The following is a 16,559-nucleotide window of genomic DNA, read 5'->3' on the forward strand; positions in this document are numbered from 1 at the left end:
ACCCCAGAAACGCGCTGGCTCCAAACCCTGGCCGCGCTGGGCTGCAGGAGGAGTAAGCAATGCCTCCCTCCATATTGCAACATCAACTCCACCCAAGCCCCGCTAGGCAGCAGCCCTCCGGCGAGCCAAGCGCCCCTCGGGCGGGAGAGCACCGCGAAAGGCCGGGGCAGACCTTTCCGAAAGGAGACCAGCGGTGGCCAGACACCCGCTGAGCTGGGCTCGGGGAGTTGCTCGTCGATTTGTGCCCATTGCCCGGCGCGGGGAGGGTTCAAAACCAGGGAGAACCACGGTGGATCTCCTGCGAGAAGCTTTGGGGGCCCTGATAAAAGATTGAAAGGATCAGAATACAGATGGTCTACAATGAGCCCAAGGCCGGAGCTGAGGTTTGTCCGAAATGTCCCAGTTTATACACCACGCAAATAAAGCAACGTTGTTTTTGTAAAAATGTTTATTTAACCCTTTTTTCCCCCTTTCACAACAATAAAATATTGCGTCAATATAAACCCCTGGACTAAAACTGGTCGACGATCAAACACGACAGCGAATCGTGTGTGTATAATTTTTTTTACACCCATTTCGGCTTTTGGGAACCTTTTTTTGTGTTTTTTAAACATAATGCGGAATTTATTGAAAATAAATAATCGTGGGCAACGGCAATAGGCAATTTTGAATAAAATAGTTGAAAAAAGCAACCTTTAATGAAAATAGCGTTTATTATACATCAGTTACTAAACGAATAAACTAAATGATCTGTCTTTAAATTAATAACTTCCAAAAACGTTTAATATACAAAACTGTACAGGTATAAAGTTGGCAGAAATAGTCAGGTCCTCAGTGTCGAGATTTTAGCGCGTACTGAAAAATACTTGAAAAATATAAATGTCAAAATGAAAATCTTAAGGGGGGGGGGGAGAGAAGAGATCTGGGGAGCGCAGTAATGCAATTTGCTAATAAAGCTGCAGCTTCAGGGATGCAAAGCAGCAGGGTCAACATGGGCCTTCCGTCCTAGCTACCGGTATGTCTCCCCTCCCCGAGCTCAGCCAAAAACTGGGGGAGGCAGGGTTGGCCTTGCCTTTAGGTAGTATGGATTGGGGGGGGGGGTGGTCTCCAGATAGCGAGCTGTGTGCGGGAGTGTATAAATAACTATATTCTATATATACACACACAAGGCACACAACCAGCCCAGAGTATCCCCCTCTATGGAGACAGTCATTATACAGTGTGTTTGGAGCAATATTTGTGCTTTGTGTGCGTTTATAATAGGTGATTTTCCGTGTGTGTGTAGATGGCTGTATATTCACACACATCTGTATACACTCACATATATATAGTATGTATAGACATATTTACACACATACATACTACATATCTGTGTACACACACAGAGTACATCTCTACTGAGGGCTGGGAAGAAGGGAAGGATAAAGCACAGCTCCTTCATATGCCAGAAAAATGGTTACACTTTTTTAGCATTTTTATTCACTTGCCTTTTTTTTTGTTTGTTTGTTTTTTTTAATAAAAAGCTTTTCAACAAATCTAGCATTTCCTCGTGAGACGAAAATAAGCTCAGCATGAAACAAAAGCGGGCATTTCCCCGAAATTCATTTCGACACCTCAGGATCCCTCTTTAATATTGAAACAAAAATACAGAGAAACTGATTTCTGAAGCCAAAGCGCAGAATTATTAAGGTGTTTTACTACAGACCTTCGCAGTCTGCCGCTGATCAGAAGCCCAACACAGCTTCAGAAAGAAAAGAAGGGACACATCCTTTATTTTATTTGCAATGCTTAATTTCAGATCTCTCTTCCTCCTCCCCCCCCCCACCCCCGCCTCCGTGGAGGAGGGAACAGGGAGTCGGGGGGGTTATTTCAGAATTGCAATCTGACCGTTTCGTGGTTTTAGGAAGTTATTTGAATAGAAGGAAAAGCTACAACAAATCAGGCTGTTACTCTTCATAACGTGCAAGCGGCAGTCAGCTGTGTTACAGTCAAAGGAGGCACAATTTCCTGCCTTTGGGGTGCAGAAGGGGGACCCCACTCCTCTAGTATGGAATTTGGGGGAATGAAGGGGAGCGAAGGGAATTATCCCTTCTCCCCACTACAGTAACAGTGATATGCCCAATACATGGAGCGGGGGGAATGATTGCTCAATTCGGTACAAATTATGCCACAAATATTGTGTACAGTTTGTAGTAAAACACCTCAGACATTTAAAAACGCTATATAAGTCTTTAAAAATGCAAAACTAGTCTATTGTAAAACAGATTCACCTGAAATACAGCTGATATAACCAAGGCGCTGGAAGGTTATTCATAGGCACACATCTGTCTTTATTTTTTTTTCTTCCTAGTGGAGACCGAAAACAAACCTTGTTTGATAGTAAACAATATGTACTGATCAGCGAAAAGGTTTGAGAGAAAATATTGCCCAGGCGGAAGAGCAGGAAGCCCCATGCTCTAAGTCTTCGAGTATTTGTTTTTGTTTCCTCTTTAAGCATAAGTTAAAACCCCCTTTAGAAAATCCGCGCTGTTCCCAGTCCTGTCTGCGAGCCGAGCCCTATAGTCAAAGATCGTGGCAGGATGTGTCTGTTTTCACGTTATGAGAATAAACCTCATGTTGCTGCTGATCCCCTGGTGGAGTCATTCTTTTCTCTTTTTGCCGTCTGTTACAAAACCAGACACGCACCACTTCTTTCTCTAACTGCAGGCTGTCTGCCAAGGAGGAGATCTCTTGGGCTGCAGGTTTGGGACATTTAAGAAAATGAGTTTCCAAAACCCCTTTGACACTCACCTCTATCGAGGTTCTCTTCTTTCTTTTCCTGCCTTGGGCTGCGATTTTGTCAATACTAGTTGGGCTGCCGGTAGATGAATCTGCCTCTTCTAGCCACTTGTTTAGTAGCGGTTTCAGTTTGCACATGTTCTTAAAGCTGAGCTGCAGAGCCTCAAACCTGCAGATAGTAGTCTGGGAGAAAACATTGCCATAGAGAGTCCCTAGTGCTAAGCCAACGTCTGCTTGAGTGAATCCCAACTTGATTCTCCTTTGTTTGAACTGCTTTGCAAACTGTTCCAACTCATCTGATGTCGGCGTCTCCTCGTCAGAGTGATCCTGACAGTGATGGGAGCCTATATCTCCATGGTCTGCGGGGTCCCTCAGCACTGGGTGCAAGCTTTGGGTAGTGGCTGAGGCTGGGGGTGGTGTTAGACCCCCATGGTCCAACATGCCACTGACTGTGAAGCCAGGTTGCGAGTAGACATTAATAGGCTGTCCACTGGAGGTTATTGATGAGTTATGAGCTGGACTGGCTCCCCATGCGTTGGGATGATTTGTATGGGGCGAGTGATGAGACACATGAGGCGACCTGTGATGGATGATTGCGCCAAGCTGGAGATCTTCTCTTCCTGGCTTCACGTCTTGCTGGTCGAGGGGGCTCGTCGCTAGCGTGGAGGACCACGGAGTCCCATCACTGAGGCTGGTCACCCAGTGGTGTCCGAGAGGATGCCCATTGCTAGGAACTCCCTGTAAGTAGTCACTTTGGAGAAGTTTTTGAGGGTTTCTGAAAGGACTCCCTTGCTGCATGCCCGCAGAGTCTGCATGGACTAAGGAGCTGGAACTGAGAATGCTGTAGGGATTAGAGGCAGCTGTGGCCATGGTTGGTGTAGGTCCCCTACTAGTTATAATGTGGCAAAGGGAGCAGCTTCAGCCTTTGACATCTACCAGGCAAGGGAGCCAAATCAGCAACCACTGAGTTATTGGCAGCGCTGCTGGCCAATGACAGCATTTCATCTGTCGGGAAGCTTTGGCTGCACCAATGAGGGGTGAAGAGGCAGGTCGCGCTGTCCAAATTAGGTTTGCGAAACCCAGGAGTTAAAGTGAGTCTGAAGCAGGAAGTGAATCAATCTTTAGGCTCCATTGGTTGCTGCTAGCTGGCTGTCCACGGTTCATTTGTTTAACTCTTTCTTCACTGCATGCCAAGATTTGTTTTTAAGATCTTATGAGAGGGGAGGGGGGATGACAGAGCATGGTTTAAATTTGTAGTGATTAATTCCAGGTACAGCAAAAAACAGAGGTTAAATGCCGGCACCGAAGACTGACAATCTATCCTTAGCACAGTTCATACGGACTCCCCAATCGGTCCAGCATTGTAAATGCAACATGAAGGTAATTGTGAGATGATAAACTATAGATTTATATCCCCCAACAAACAAAACACCCAAACAACCCCCCCCCCACACACACACACCTAAAAGCAACCACGTCTCAATCTTTACATTTAAGGTCCATATCCTATAATCAGGAAAATTAATGAATATACCCTGCCCTAAAATAGGATTTAAAACGGGTTAAAGGGAATATTTCCTGGAGGGCAGAGCTTTATTACGAATTTAAATTTTTATTTTGTTGTTTGTTAACCAACAGTCAACCGCTTCCCTGATTTAAATACAAACCTTACAAGCTATTAATAGCATTCAGTTATTCTCCCCGATCGTCTGGTCAACTGGGGTCCTTGCTTTTATGCCTATTACATGTCATTTCATATCAGCAGTTCGACAACTTCTAAATCCCACAGCCACTAAGCACTCCTTCTGGGCGACACACTTCTGCAAGGCTCCAAAATATGTACAATATATTTCCTCTTTCCGGATAATTTAGTTCACTGGGATACGTTTTGCCCATTTAGGAAATAAAAAGGTGCTTTCCAATATTTGTTTAAATAAATTATAATGATTTCTCTTCTCCATCAAAGTTTGAAATAGAAAAAGAAATTAATGAGGTGTATCTTCACTAAACACTGTCGTAGGTATATGAATTTTATGTTGCTCGGTGCAAGTAAGAAAAGGGAAATATATTTTGGTGACCAGGCAAAACAATGAGTGTATGAGAGAGAATGGGAAATGCTAAATTTTCTCTCAAGTTCAATTTCAAATAATCTGTAAGTTAGGTTGGAGGAAGACATTGTGTTTCATGCTTCCTCTTTCAGATGGTCTGCTGAGGAGTAGCGTTAGACAAATCTGAGTATTTCAGATTTGTTGTAGCGCTCAAGCAGAGAAAATTAAACACCTAATACCTTAGAAAATCTCTGAAGTTAAAAAATGACCTTTCCTTGCATAATTTTGGAGGTAACCTAGCTGCGTAATTATATTTGCACTTACAGAAGACTGCATCAGAGTTCCCTTATTGGTTTGAAATTCCATTAAATATATTGCAAGAGCTCCTAGGTTAAGCTTGATTTAAATTTGCATACATTTTCATATATTTAGCAGAAATAAAAGAAGGCTTGCAGCTACCAGAAAGTCATTAAGGCATTAGTTTCTCTGAGAAGACAGATCTGGAGAAAATTCAAGAAAATGAATATATGTATCTATATATCTCTGTATATAAACAAGGTGAGCTTTCCTCTGATTCCTTTATAGGTAAGCAGCATCCGTTTCCTCATTATAATAATAATAATTAATAATAATTTCTCATTGAAGCCTAAACCTGCACATCTGATATTTGTAAATTTGAATGTAATTTCTAAAAAGATGCGTGTGGTAAGTTGTTTGAAATAGATTTCGATATTTCTGAAAAATAAGTTATGGAGAAAGATGCTCATTTCCTCTGTGTTTTCTACCGAATTAGGAATGTGCTTTTCCATAAAGGGCAATGCCATTCTTGTATGGATGGTGCTCCATTTTCAGGGTTTTTTCGCCGCTTTTAACCTAAACGTTTATTGTATTGCATTTATTTATTTCGAGGCCACTTTTGCAGCGAAGTGGGGTCCCTGCCCTCTTTGAGAGTTGCAGTATTTGTTGGTGGCTGCCTCTAAAATCGAACTTCGGGAAACTTTTCAGGTGCAGGGGAGGCGGCTCGCTTGGAAAGTCGTTGGAAAGCGTGTTGTGAAGGGTCAGTTGAGAGGTCAGAAGATGAAAAATGTCTCTGCAAAAGAGAGCGATAGCCCCTTTGCCCGTTTCAGAGCGACATTTCTGACGGCAAAATTCCTAGTCAGACTCCAGCCGGTCAGACTGCGGTTGATCATATGTATGGAAAGATATGAAAATAGATCAGACAAGACTTTTAACATAAATATTACCGCTGCCTGATGCCGGGTGGGCGGGGAGGGGAGAACTACTACTGTATTATAAATGTAACTAAATTATTTAAAGTTAATTTGCACTCTAGAGTCTAAAATATTTTTTCCAGTCCCCTCTGTTCTTGAAAATGAATGTTCACGTCAGCCGTTTAATTGAAGTAGAGCCTTTAACGGGGAAATAAAACCCTGAATATCAGATTTTAATATTTTTAAAAATGTAACCAAGCCAGAAGCCAGCGCCATAAAGGTGAGCTCCTGGTAGAGTCTGATCTCGCCTATACGAGAATATGCTTTATTTTAAAGTCTTTTTATCTGCATATAGTTAAATCTTCTTGCTGTTCTAACTAATCTGCTGGAGAGGGTTTCTTTAGCTCTTTCCTGTCAGTCTAACTTCCCAAGTGTAACAGATGCCGCTCTCAAGCGGTCCTTTCTGCTGCTTTTCTTTATTCAGCCTCGCATATTTCTCCCCATGATCTGGGTTTCCATAGAGAGAGGAATAAAAGGGGGACCATGGCCACAAATCCCCTGTCCCATGCAGAATAAAAGAGCCTTATTCAATAGACGACCCCGTCTGGACATGGGAGAAAAATAAGTACATGCAAAGCTACTGTTGCAAGAATTTGTAACTTATTTTTCATAGACTGAGACCCATTAAAGTAATAAAAGTTTCTGGGTCTGGACTCCGCTCTTCAGCTGTTTGGCTCTAGATGCCTTTGCACTCGAAAGATCCATGTTTACCCAACAAATAACTAGATTTAATATATATATTTTTCTGCTAAATCTCTGCCATGAATAACAATAGCTCAAGGAGCCTGCCGTCTTTGGGAAGCTAGAAGTTGCTATAGAGAGAAACCACCATTGAAATAGAGGAGCTGTAATTGTGTCGAGTCCACACACTTTGCAAAGTAAAAGGCAGGACAGTTGAGTTTCTCAGGTCACCTCTGTACATGGCTCAAACTTTCCTTCTGGTGGTTATTGGACTGACGGCGGTACCAGCCAACAAGGCGTTAAATCAAAGTCTGCAGGGCGAGCGGATTTGCAACTCCTTGTTCTTGTGGGCACTTGCAATAAAGCTTGTCGTGGGCACCTCTGTTAGAGGAGAGGAATGGCTCGCTAAAGGCAGGAAACACAGGTTTCCCTTTAAGAAGCTGTTACTGTAAAACAACGTGTGTGTGTTATAGCTATGTCTATAGACACACGTACATAGTATAATTCGCTGACAGGAGCTATCCAAGGAGTATTGAGTCTGGGTTTATTATCCTTGCAAGATTTGATTTGATTATATTTTAGAGATGTTGCCATTATTCAACTGCAGGGGGAAAAGTGGTCGAGGAGGGGGTTCGTTGTGATTGTGTTTAATACAGCATGAAGCTCCAGGCGGTAAGCTGTGCCTCAGTGTCGTGACCCCTACATTGAAAACTTCACCTTCAACACAAGTTCACTTTAGAGACCGTTTGAGTTAGGTTGGACTTGGTGGGAACAAGTTGACATTTCAAGACAGAATCAGTCATAACGGGGTCTGGGGCATGGGAGGGACAAGTTAACTGTTTCTTAAAGCAGGAGTGAAGTTTTTTAATTGTGTACACTGAGGCTCGTGTTGAACCCCTGCTCACCAGATGGATAGCGGAAAACAGGCTACTGTACCGCCCGAGTTAGCGTTCTAACAACCCTGCCTGCATGGGGGAAGGTAAGGAGGAAAAGGAGAATTTACAGAGTATTACCAGAAATTAGCCGATACCGACACAAGCCCAATTAGTTCCCTTTTTGGGTCTCTGTTGGCTGTTCTCGAACGTGAGTAAATGCTATGCTGGGAGGGAGGCACAGCATAGTGCGATCTCAGCACCACAGCCAGGCGAAGGACAGACACTGCAAATTAAAATATTCCTAATGTAAGTTTTAATGCAACCCTCCCCTCCCCCCCCCGCCGCCCCAAATCTCCCAGAACACGAGCCCTTCAGTAATAGCCCCAGCACTGACGGAGCATTGTTGTGGTGGGGGTTGGTTCTGCATTATGGACAGAGGATGGGGAGGGACAATAAAGCAACTCACTCGCAGAGAAAAGCACAAGGTAAATAACATTTGTATTCTAACGGCTGCATTCTCCAAATCGGTTTCATGCGACTCCTCGCCGCTCTGCTCGAGTCACCTGTTATTTTCACAGGTCCATTGTTAACGTCTGAAAAATGTACTTGCCGGCAAAAAGAAAACGTGTTCATTTGTGCACCATCACGTCCTGTGAAGGTCACTGTGATTTTTGGCTTTAAGTTAATTTGTAGCGGGTATTGTAGTTAACATTTGATTAATTTGCCATTTAGATAGAAAATATTCTGGAGAATCTCTCTCGAGTGCAAATTTTGACAATAGATCCCGCCTTGCCTTTTATTAAAATCAGAGCATTTGAACGTCGGGTTTGTTGTTCTTAATCCAGAAATACGGGTGGTGGAAAAAAGACCCAGATTTTTCGGGCTGAAGTCCTAAAATGTTTGCGAGGTTCCGGCACGCAGTATTTTGAAGTGGGCGGATCAGTTTCTCAGACGTCTGTAAATCGGTTATTTAACTCAACACCCGTTTTTAAGGTCACGTAAAGAATCGCATAGAGATTTTTTAAGGTCACACAGAGCTGCACACAATTGCAGTCCCCTTCCCCTTTTCGTTTGCACTTTTCTTATACTGTGATAATTCGAATCTTTCTCTCTCTCTCTCTCTCTCTCTCTCTCTCTCTCTCTCTGTGATGATTTCATACTTCACTCAGATTCTGAGATTTTTTTTAACGTGTGTTCACACACCTTCCACACCTATGCAAGTCATCAGGATCGACCTTTTCTTAGCAGTGTAAATGTGTAGGCAATAATTACCATATACATTTAAGGAAACAGAAACTAATTCAGTCTCAAAATCAAAAGCCGTGTTGTGCATATTTTAACAATAATTAAAATTCGTTTCCTTTATGTACCGATTTCTGTTCAGGAATGCTTACAACAAAATGGATTGGATCTGAAAATGCACTAAATGGTACACTATTTAACCTCTGTTGTTGACTAATGGGACATCGAAGACAAATAGCTCTCTTCCTCGGATGACAAATACCTGTATGGGTGTTTATTAGCTCGCCGAATAATGTCAGTTTGATTTTTTTTTTTTGACTGTGCATTTCTCCAGCTTTATCACTCCGCGTGCGCATGATTCAGTGGTACTGATGATCCAGAGACCTCTGTGTCTCTTGCCCTTTGGAAGTACTTCGTCATTCTGAGGATAACATGTATTTATTGTCCAGTTGATTTTTTTTTCTGGAAGAGGAAATGTTAAATGGTCCAACAGGAAGTTTATTCACTGTTCCGCGTACATTGGCGCAATCAATCCCGATATGAGAATTGAACCTTCAGACCATATTCAGTACCTAAAAGGTATTTTTTATCTAAACTGCATCCACAAGATGTGCATTTTTAAAACAAGTGTAGAGGGGTGAGACATTGCTTGGTCATCTTAGACATTTCCTATGCAGCTGAATGTTTTGGACCTGTCCTACGCAGCTGCATGTTTTGTAGCAACCTTGTTGTTGCTTGTGTCAGTGGCTGTCCGTTCACGTGTTTGGGGTGTGCAGGGAACAGCATAAACCTGCCTGTAGCAAGACCCATTGCAATGAATCGGTGGAGAGACAGGAGGCTGCAGAACCAAAACAAAGATTTCATACAAGGGACAAATAAGAGCGTAGCAGGGAAGTCCACGGCGAGCTGTGTCTGTTTCCGGAGGGCCAGGCACTCACAACCTGTTGTGTAGGAAGGGGGCTCGGGTAATTGGGGCTCATTCCTTAGTTGGATTCCGGTTTATAACGGGGTCCTTTGCAAACCCCACAAGGGGCGAGCTGGCGAGCAGTGCGTGGGGGCAAAAGAAGGATGACACTTCTAGGCTTCTGGTGCAACTACTGGGCGAAGGGCAGTGTCGATGTTGGGGGGAGGGGCCGGGGGTCGCTTGCTCAGGGTCGCGCCTGGTGCCTGCGGCGCCTCGCTGCAGCAGCGCAAGCCAGGCGCTGGCTGCGCTTCCTTGCACCAGCCCAGCCTGCGGGAGCGGCCGGGGCGGGTCCCCGTTTCCCCGGCACGCTGCTGCCTCCCGGACAGGGAGCCGCCTTTCTGTGGAGGGCTCCTCGGCGTCCCGCTGCCCCGAGAGCCGCCGCTCCTCCGGCCCCAGTGGCCCAGCGCTGCCCCTCTCTGTGCAGCCGGGCGGGGAAGGGCGGCAGCCGCCTCCCGCGAACGCTGCTGGGAATGGGAGAAGCCCTCGGCGCGACGCGCCCGCATTTCCCACGGAGCCTGCGGCCACGAACGAGTTAATCCTGGTGCTGTCAAGGGCAGCAGTGTCCAGCCTTTGAGTTTAACCCACCTAATCTTCATGAAAGGAGCAATTTTCTTTCCTTGAGCAACAAAGGCCCCCAATAAAAACCCCGCGCCGCTGCAAACAGAACTTGTTTGCGATTTTAATCGCGCAAGATGATGCCCTGAAATGCAAATCTAGCAAGACTTCAACCAACTGGAGAGAGACTTTTCTTTCCAGATTTCCAGTTTCTGTTACAGCCTCTGGATTTTTATTTGCCACTGAACTCCGATTAAATCCAATCAAGATTTCATTGCTCTCCCCTTTAAAATGAGAATCAGAGAGCTGAGATATATAGAATGCTCCTATACATAGGGGATAGAGAGATGGGCATATTGATCTCTCTAGTCTTGCTTTTCACTATCTCTCCATCTAGCTAATCGATCAGCGTGTGCACATATGGGGTGAATATATGTGTATATAGCATATAACATGTAGGCCAAGTGCATTTCTACAATTCTCTATAATACACTTAGCAAGGGAAAGTTAGATTTAATAATCATTTGGAAACAAATTCATCCGAGCAAATGCAAAGCAGTTTGAATAATAAGTTATAAGCCAAAGGGCAAATAAAAATGCAGAAGGATGACTAGATATGAGGTGGAAAAATTCAATCTCTTGCTTGCTGAGGTTACAGGTTTGTAAGTGGTATTGTTCCTTATGTTAAAAATAAAAATGTCTAAATCCCTGAATGGAACAGAAGAATGTAAGTAGGCGAATACACACTGGAGATAAGACCCTTTGTCAGCATCATAGGTGGGAATTGGATCTTCAGAGGCCTTTCTCTCAAGGAATGATTACCTCTTATGAAATACAGCCCAGCTTATTTGCTAATTGGATCGAACCCACTGGCACATTGGAAACAATTGGTACCAACTGTTTCTCTCTCCTTCCCCCCAAAAATATGAAGAAGAAAAACCCAGTGCCGTGGGACTCTTTCAGGAATGCCCCCTCCCCCCGCCCCTTCAAGTAACCTCAGCGCGAATTTGGGGCTGTAAGGCGGTTAGTCTTTTCTGTGCCTGGGAATGAAAACCGGGAAGAACAGAAAATGCACTCGGCAAACTTTTAATGAAATTACTGGCGTTATCGATTTTGTTTTTATTGGGCTTCAGACATTTTAAAGAATGTCGCTGGCGGTGGGGGGAGCGAGAGGGGGACAAAGCTGTCTGACCCTTATTGCACACTGAATTATTTCATATTTTAGAAAATAAACTGCGTATATTAAACAAATCTTAGCGAGAAGGAGGCTCACTTGGAGGTTTGGAGACCATCTAATAAAGTTTGGGATTTATAGATGGAGAAACTCCAGGAACAGTTTTATAGGCCTTAGATATTCATCTGCAAATCAGATCCCGTATTCATCTAAGAGTTATTCGAATAGGAAACCAGCATCATCTCTGCTGTCCGCATTAGGTGAGGTACCAGTCTGTTGGTGTCAGGTTTTTTTAGGATTACTTTTGCAGGTCATTATTTATAAGTTTTGCAAACGTCCCCAGGAAGCGGTGTGAAATTCCATACAAACCTGTGCCTTACCAGGTTGTCACAGAGGAGAAAGCGCTTCTAAATCCATAGTTTCTAGCCTGCTCCTGCACTTGGACACTACATTTAAAGATCAACGTTCAAGTATTTCGGATTGCTCCCTTTGCAAACTGTTTAGAAATTACTAGTAGTGGGTAAGTAAATTGCAAGTAAACCTAGTGAATTAGGATGATTCTCTATCAGTTTAATTTATGTTTTATAGTTAGTTTAGCCTTCTATTTGATTGCCTTAGTAATGTGAATTGCCTACAGCTGCTGATGATACAGCTTTAATTCTGTTTTAAAGGTCATGTAAACATGTGCCTCTAGCATAAGGAATGCAAATTCAATTCCCTTTTAATGCTTCCTCACATTCACTTCACAGCCTTCACCTAGAAAATTAGCCCGATTTAATATAAAACTGTTTAATGTTATGATTTCATTAAAATCCTCGTTCAATGCAATGCTCTTCCCTTTTCAGGCAAAGGGCACCTAAGTCTGCCTGCGCCTTGCGCTGTCTTGCTTAGCACATGCCCCACGCAGCACCAACAGAAAACCACATATCGGCTAAGATCCTTTACCAAGAAAGACTCAACTTCATATTCGGCTTTATTTAGCTGTAGGTAAACAACATGCCCCTAGAACTAGAGAATCCAGCAACACTGCAAATTATTGTCACAAAGGAGCCAGAGAATTATGCAGGTGTATGCTCCTCTACAGTTGTTTGTTTCTTGACTATCGTAATGAAAGTTTAGTCTTGAGAAGTGTAAAGAGTAACAAAATACTTGATTTCCATCGAGGCTGACTTGACAGTGGGGTACATCGTCTTTCCAAATTAGTATGACGAGAAGCTGGGTAAAGATCCCAAGGTGGTAGGCTTACATATAAAATATCTGTGCCTTGAAGAGAGACCTTTTCAAATGAATTTTTAAATACCGTCAACCCCCGAATTCATGCAAGATGGCTTCATCACACTGTACTGAAAACTTTTTCAACGGTTTTTTTAATTTCATTCTTTCTTAAGGGGCTGTGTACGTTAGGCGGTGTAGTGTGTAAAGAGATACCAAGTAACTAGTCTCCTTTTTACAGCCCCTCATCTTCTCCACTATCTGGAGAGGTTGCTGGGGGGGGGGGGGGGAGGAAGGGGAACAATGTGTCTTTGCTTAAAAAAAATGGTGGGGGGGGATTTTTCCCCTCCCACATCATCTTTACAGAAGAATATTGCTCCGGCTTTGTGGTACCTGTTTGCCAAACAATATTAAGACTGGAGGACTTCATCCATCATTAACCCCTTGTTAGGGGGTTATAACTGAGTCATGCAAATTTTCTGCTGGCTAAAGCTTTGGTAAAACTCAGCTCAAGCGCCCGCCCACTGTAGCTTTTCATAAAAATAAATGGCTTTATCCACTTTCAAGTCCCGAGCGTTACCAACGCCCCCCCCCCCCCGAATGTCACTACTACGGGGCCCTTCTGAAATAGCTTCATTCATAAAGGACATTTGGGAAGGGATCGACCCCCGTTATGGGATGATCTTTTAGTACTTTGCACCCCACATTTAAGAGCCAACTTGTTACATTTCGGAAAATGGCTTCTGTGCATAGGCACGGTTTCCTGAGGGTTCTTACCAGCTACGTTTTAAAAATGGTCTCTTCGCACTATAGCCTATTACTGGGTGATACTTCCAGTAGCATTATTTAAGTGCTGGTTTAAGTGCCGAGAGTCCGTCATCTTTGACTCTGTGTCAGTTTGACTTTCATTTCTGGGATTTCTTTCCCTTTAAAATGCCCATGAAAAACAAAGGAAATCAACACGCTGATTGACTCAACAGACTAACAAGCGCAGGTTCTTCAAAGTTAACACTGATACTTTCTTTGATTGTGCCTAGTATCACAGGGATGCACCCCACCATACGGTATCCCACAGTACCAGGAACAAAGGGAGCCACATTTTACTCTTTACACCGGTCTAACTCGGGACTGGCTCCGCTGGAGTCCATGGAGTTGCTCCGAATTTACACCGGTGAAACTCCGAGAGCAGAGTCTCACCATTGCGTTGTCTTGCTCCTGTGTGACAACCTCAATGTTACTTCTTTGTATTTTTTGTTTTAAACTAGATCATAGTGCAAGTGTCAGTGATCTTACGGGGGGGGGGGGGGGGCTTTCCCATGAAAGGAAAAGCCTCCTCACCCCCAAGAGGCGCCTATTCCAGCCTATGGATGTCTCCCAGGCTTGAGATTTTCCCAGAGCAGCAGAACTGATCCCCCCCCTGCCCAGTCTCGCTTCTCTAGTGGCCTGTGCACTAGTCATTCTTTTCGCACTACTGGCTTTGACTTCAGGGTGCGGATTATAGCCGCGTTCCCATGGTGGCCTGACACCATCCGGATCAGACTTGGGAGCGGGAGTTCAAAATGTGACTCCAACCCCCTTCCTCCCAAGCCCCACCACAATAAAAACAATCAACCAGGAGAGGTGGCTTGAAGCGACACACAGCGCTTCTGAGCTGCATGATTATCACCTGACTGCTGCCTGTGTGCAATTGATGTCACTTATTCACATGACTCCGCAGCTAGAGGTGTCGATTTCAATGTAGGTACATGTTTTCCTTTGGTGGGAGGATCAGTTCCATTACACTGTCAGAAAGACACAGAGATACCAATCCCTTTTGGAAATTAGATATTTCATGAATGCTCCATATGCGTCACAAACGAACACTGCTTGTGTGTGTGTGTAGCTGATGGGACTCGGGGAAACACTTGACCTCAAGTAGCAAGAGTAGATGTATGGTAAAAGTGAAAAAGAAAACAACTTCTCACGTGGGGGGCCCACACTCCTTTGGGGTATGCTGGTGTCCAAACTCCGGATAACTCATTGTTACTTAGTTTAAACAAATCAGAAATTACCTGTAGTCCTAAAACCAAACCTGACTGCCCTTTATAGCATTAAACTATTAGTCATCTGTCATTAAACCCCCTTCCAGTTGGTTTTGACAATTTTACATTTATCTGCAGTTCCCACATAGACATGAAGTACTGTCCTTATCTAGCTCTTCCACCAGAATGAATGATTTTCACAAAACCTTAATTCTTGTAGTAATACCTCATTGGTGATTCTATTAATGTTGCACACCTCATTAAATAGCCCCAAACACAAGGAGGTTTAAATGACTTTATTACATTAAAAACAGCATAGAAAATTACCCATGGTACTCTCATCAAATAATTACTGTAAACTATACACATACAGTGTGGAATTCTTTTTAACAAATCTATTCATAAAAAGTGCAGAGATTCATAGATTCCAAGGGCAGAAAGGACCATTGTGACCCTCTAGTCTGGCCTCCTGTATAACACAGACCACAGAATTTCCCCAAAATAATTCCTAGAGAAGATCTTGTAGAAAAACTCTAGTCTTGATTAACTTAATACCAGTTGCATTACAATAACTTAGAGCAGCGTAAGTTGCTTAAAATATTGAACCACACTCATGCACTTCCTCATATGTTCTTGTATGTTTCACTGTGTGTTTTTCTTCCTTATCTTTTTTATATCTGAAGTTCTCTCCCCCCCCCTCAATGTATTTGATCATTTTTTCAAATCCCTCTGCTGAACCAATCTCTTTTCATGCAGAGGATAAAAAGAGAAGAACTTCAAAGTAGGTTCAGGTAATTAACAGCTGAGGGGAATATAATGTAAACCATAGGCCCTGCTTTGCACCCAGGTCTGCTTTCAGAGCCAGCCGGCAAGGGAGGGCCTATTCCCTACAGCATCCAAATCTGCTTCCTCTGAACAGCTTTGCCAGGCCTCCAGTTATCACATCTGCATTTCAAACACCATGTCTCTGGCATTAATTATTAATTAGCCTACAGTCACCCCAGAGGATTTAAGTTCCAGCCTGCACACACTTATTCATTGACCTCTATCTTAGTTTTTGTTGGAAAAAACCCACTAGAATGCTTAATAATTTCCTTTCTCTCAGTTCTAGTTTCATGGAGGGGAAACTGTGTATTTTCATAGATGGAGAATCGCAAGGTTGCCTAGAAAGTTGTTTAGAGTAAAACGCTATGTCAAGGGTTTGAGCAAAACCTTTCAAAAGATTTGGAGAGAATTTTGTGTACATATTTTTGCCTTTGACAAATGAATTTATGGATTTCCCAGAACTGAGATATGGTGGGCTACAAATAAAATAGAGTTTAGCTCCATGTGGAATATCACTATGGAGTTTTTTTCACAAAAGTAAAACTGAATGTAATGACTGGATAATGCATTTATATGGTCAATCAAACTATGACTTATCTGAAGGCTCTGGGGTTAGAGTACACTGTTGACACCGCTAAGAATGAAAAATAATGTTACAAAGCACTCTAATCTTTTGTCATAAAATATGCATTTCATCCTCAGGAATATAGTGTAAAAAGTCCAAGTTGTCATTCTTCCGTTCAATTTTTCAATTAGTTTGGAATTTCTTTTTATGTTCAGATAACTACATTTCTCACCTCTTCTTTCTTGGCCATTGTATACCTTGACATTAAATTGCCAGTTTTAAGAATGCAAAGCGGTCAGATAGGAAATTGGTTATATGATTAGAATATTATCAACTTAACCATGCTTA

General features: G+C 43.1%; 2 protein-coding genes across 26 annotated transcripts in view; one reads left to right on the forward strand and one right to left on the reverse strand.

Annotated features, from left to right (window-relative positions):
• Positions 1–463: 463 nt before the first annotated feature.
• Positions 464–3,842, reverse strand: POU3F4 (POU class 3 homeobox 4). The gene has a single exon (XM_084638218.1). It carries the CDS (start codon positions 3,646–3,648, stop codon positions 2,563–2,565), a length of 1,086 nt encoding a protein of 361 aa, XP_084494344.1. The 5' UTR covers positions 3,649–3,842; the 3' UTR covers positions 464–2,562.
• A 1,443-nt stretch (positions 3,843–5,285) lies between these two features.
• The window catches only part of LOC311526465 (uncharacterized protein), a 257,232-nt gene continuing 245,958 nt past the window's right edge, over positions 5,286–16,559 (forward strand). For 18 of the 25 annotated variants that reach the window (XR_014713014.1, XR_014713015.1, XR_014713016.1 and 15 more), the window contains exon 1: positions 8,023–8,138. The gene's annotated coding sequence lies outside the window, so the exon portion shown is untranslated. Of the gene's footprint in view, positions 5,412–7,615; positions 7,758–8,022; positions 8,139–9,014; positions 9,475–16,559 lie in introns of those variants that run through there. The other 7 variants (XM_084639545.1, XM_084639539.1, XM_084639540.1 and 4 more) reach the window with 6 other exon arrangements.

Source organism: Lepidochelys olivacea, assembly GCF_965140295.1.
Source record: "Lepidochelys olivacea isolate rLepOli2 genome assembly, chromosome: 9".
In the NCBI taxonomy this organism is placed as follows: Eukaryota; Metazoa; Chordata; order Testudines; family Cheloniidae; genus Lepidochelys; species Lepidochelys olivacea.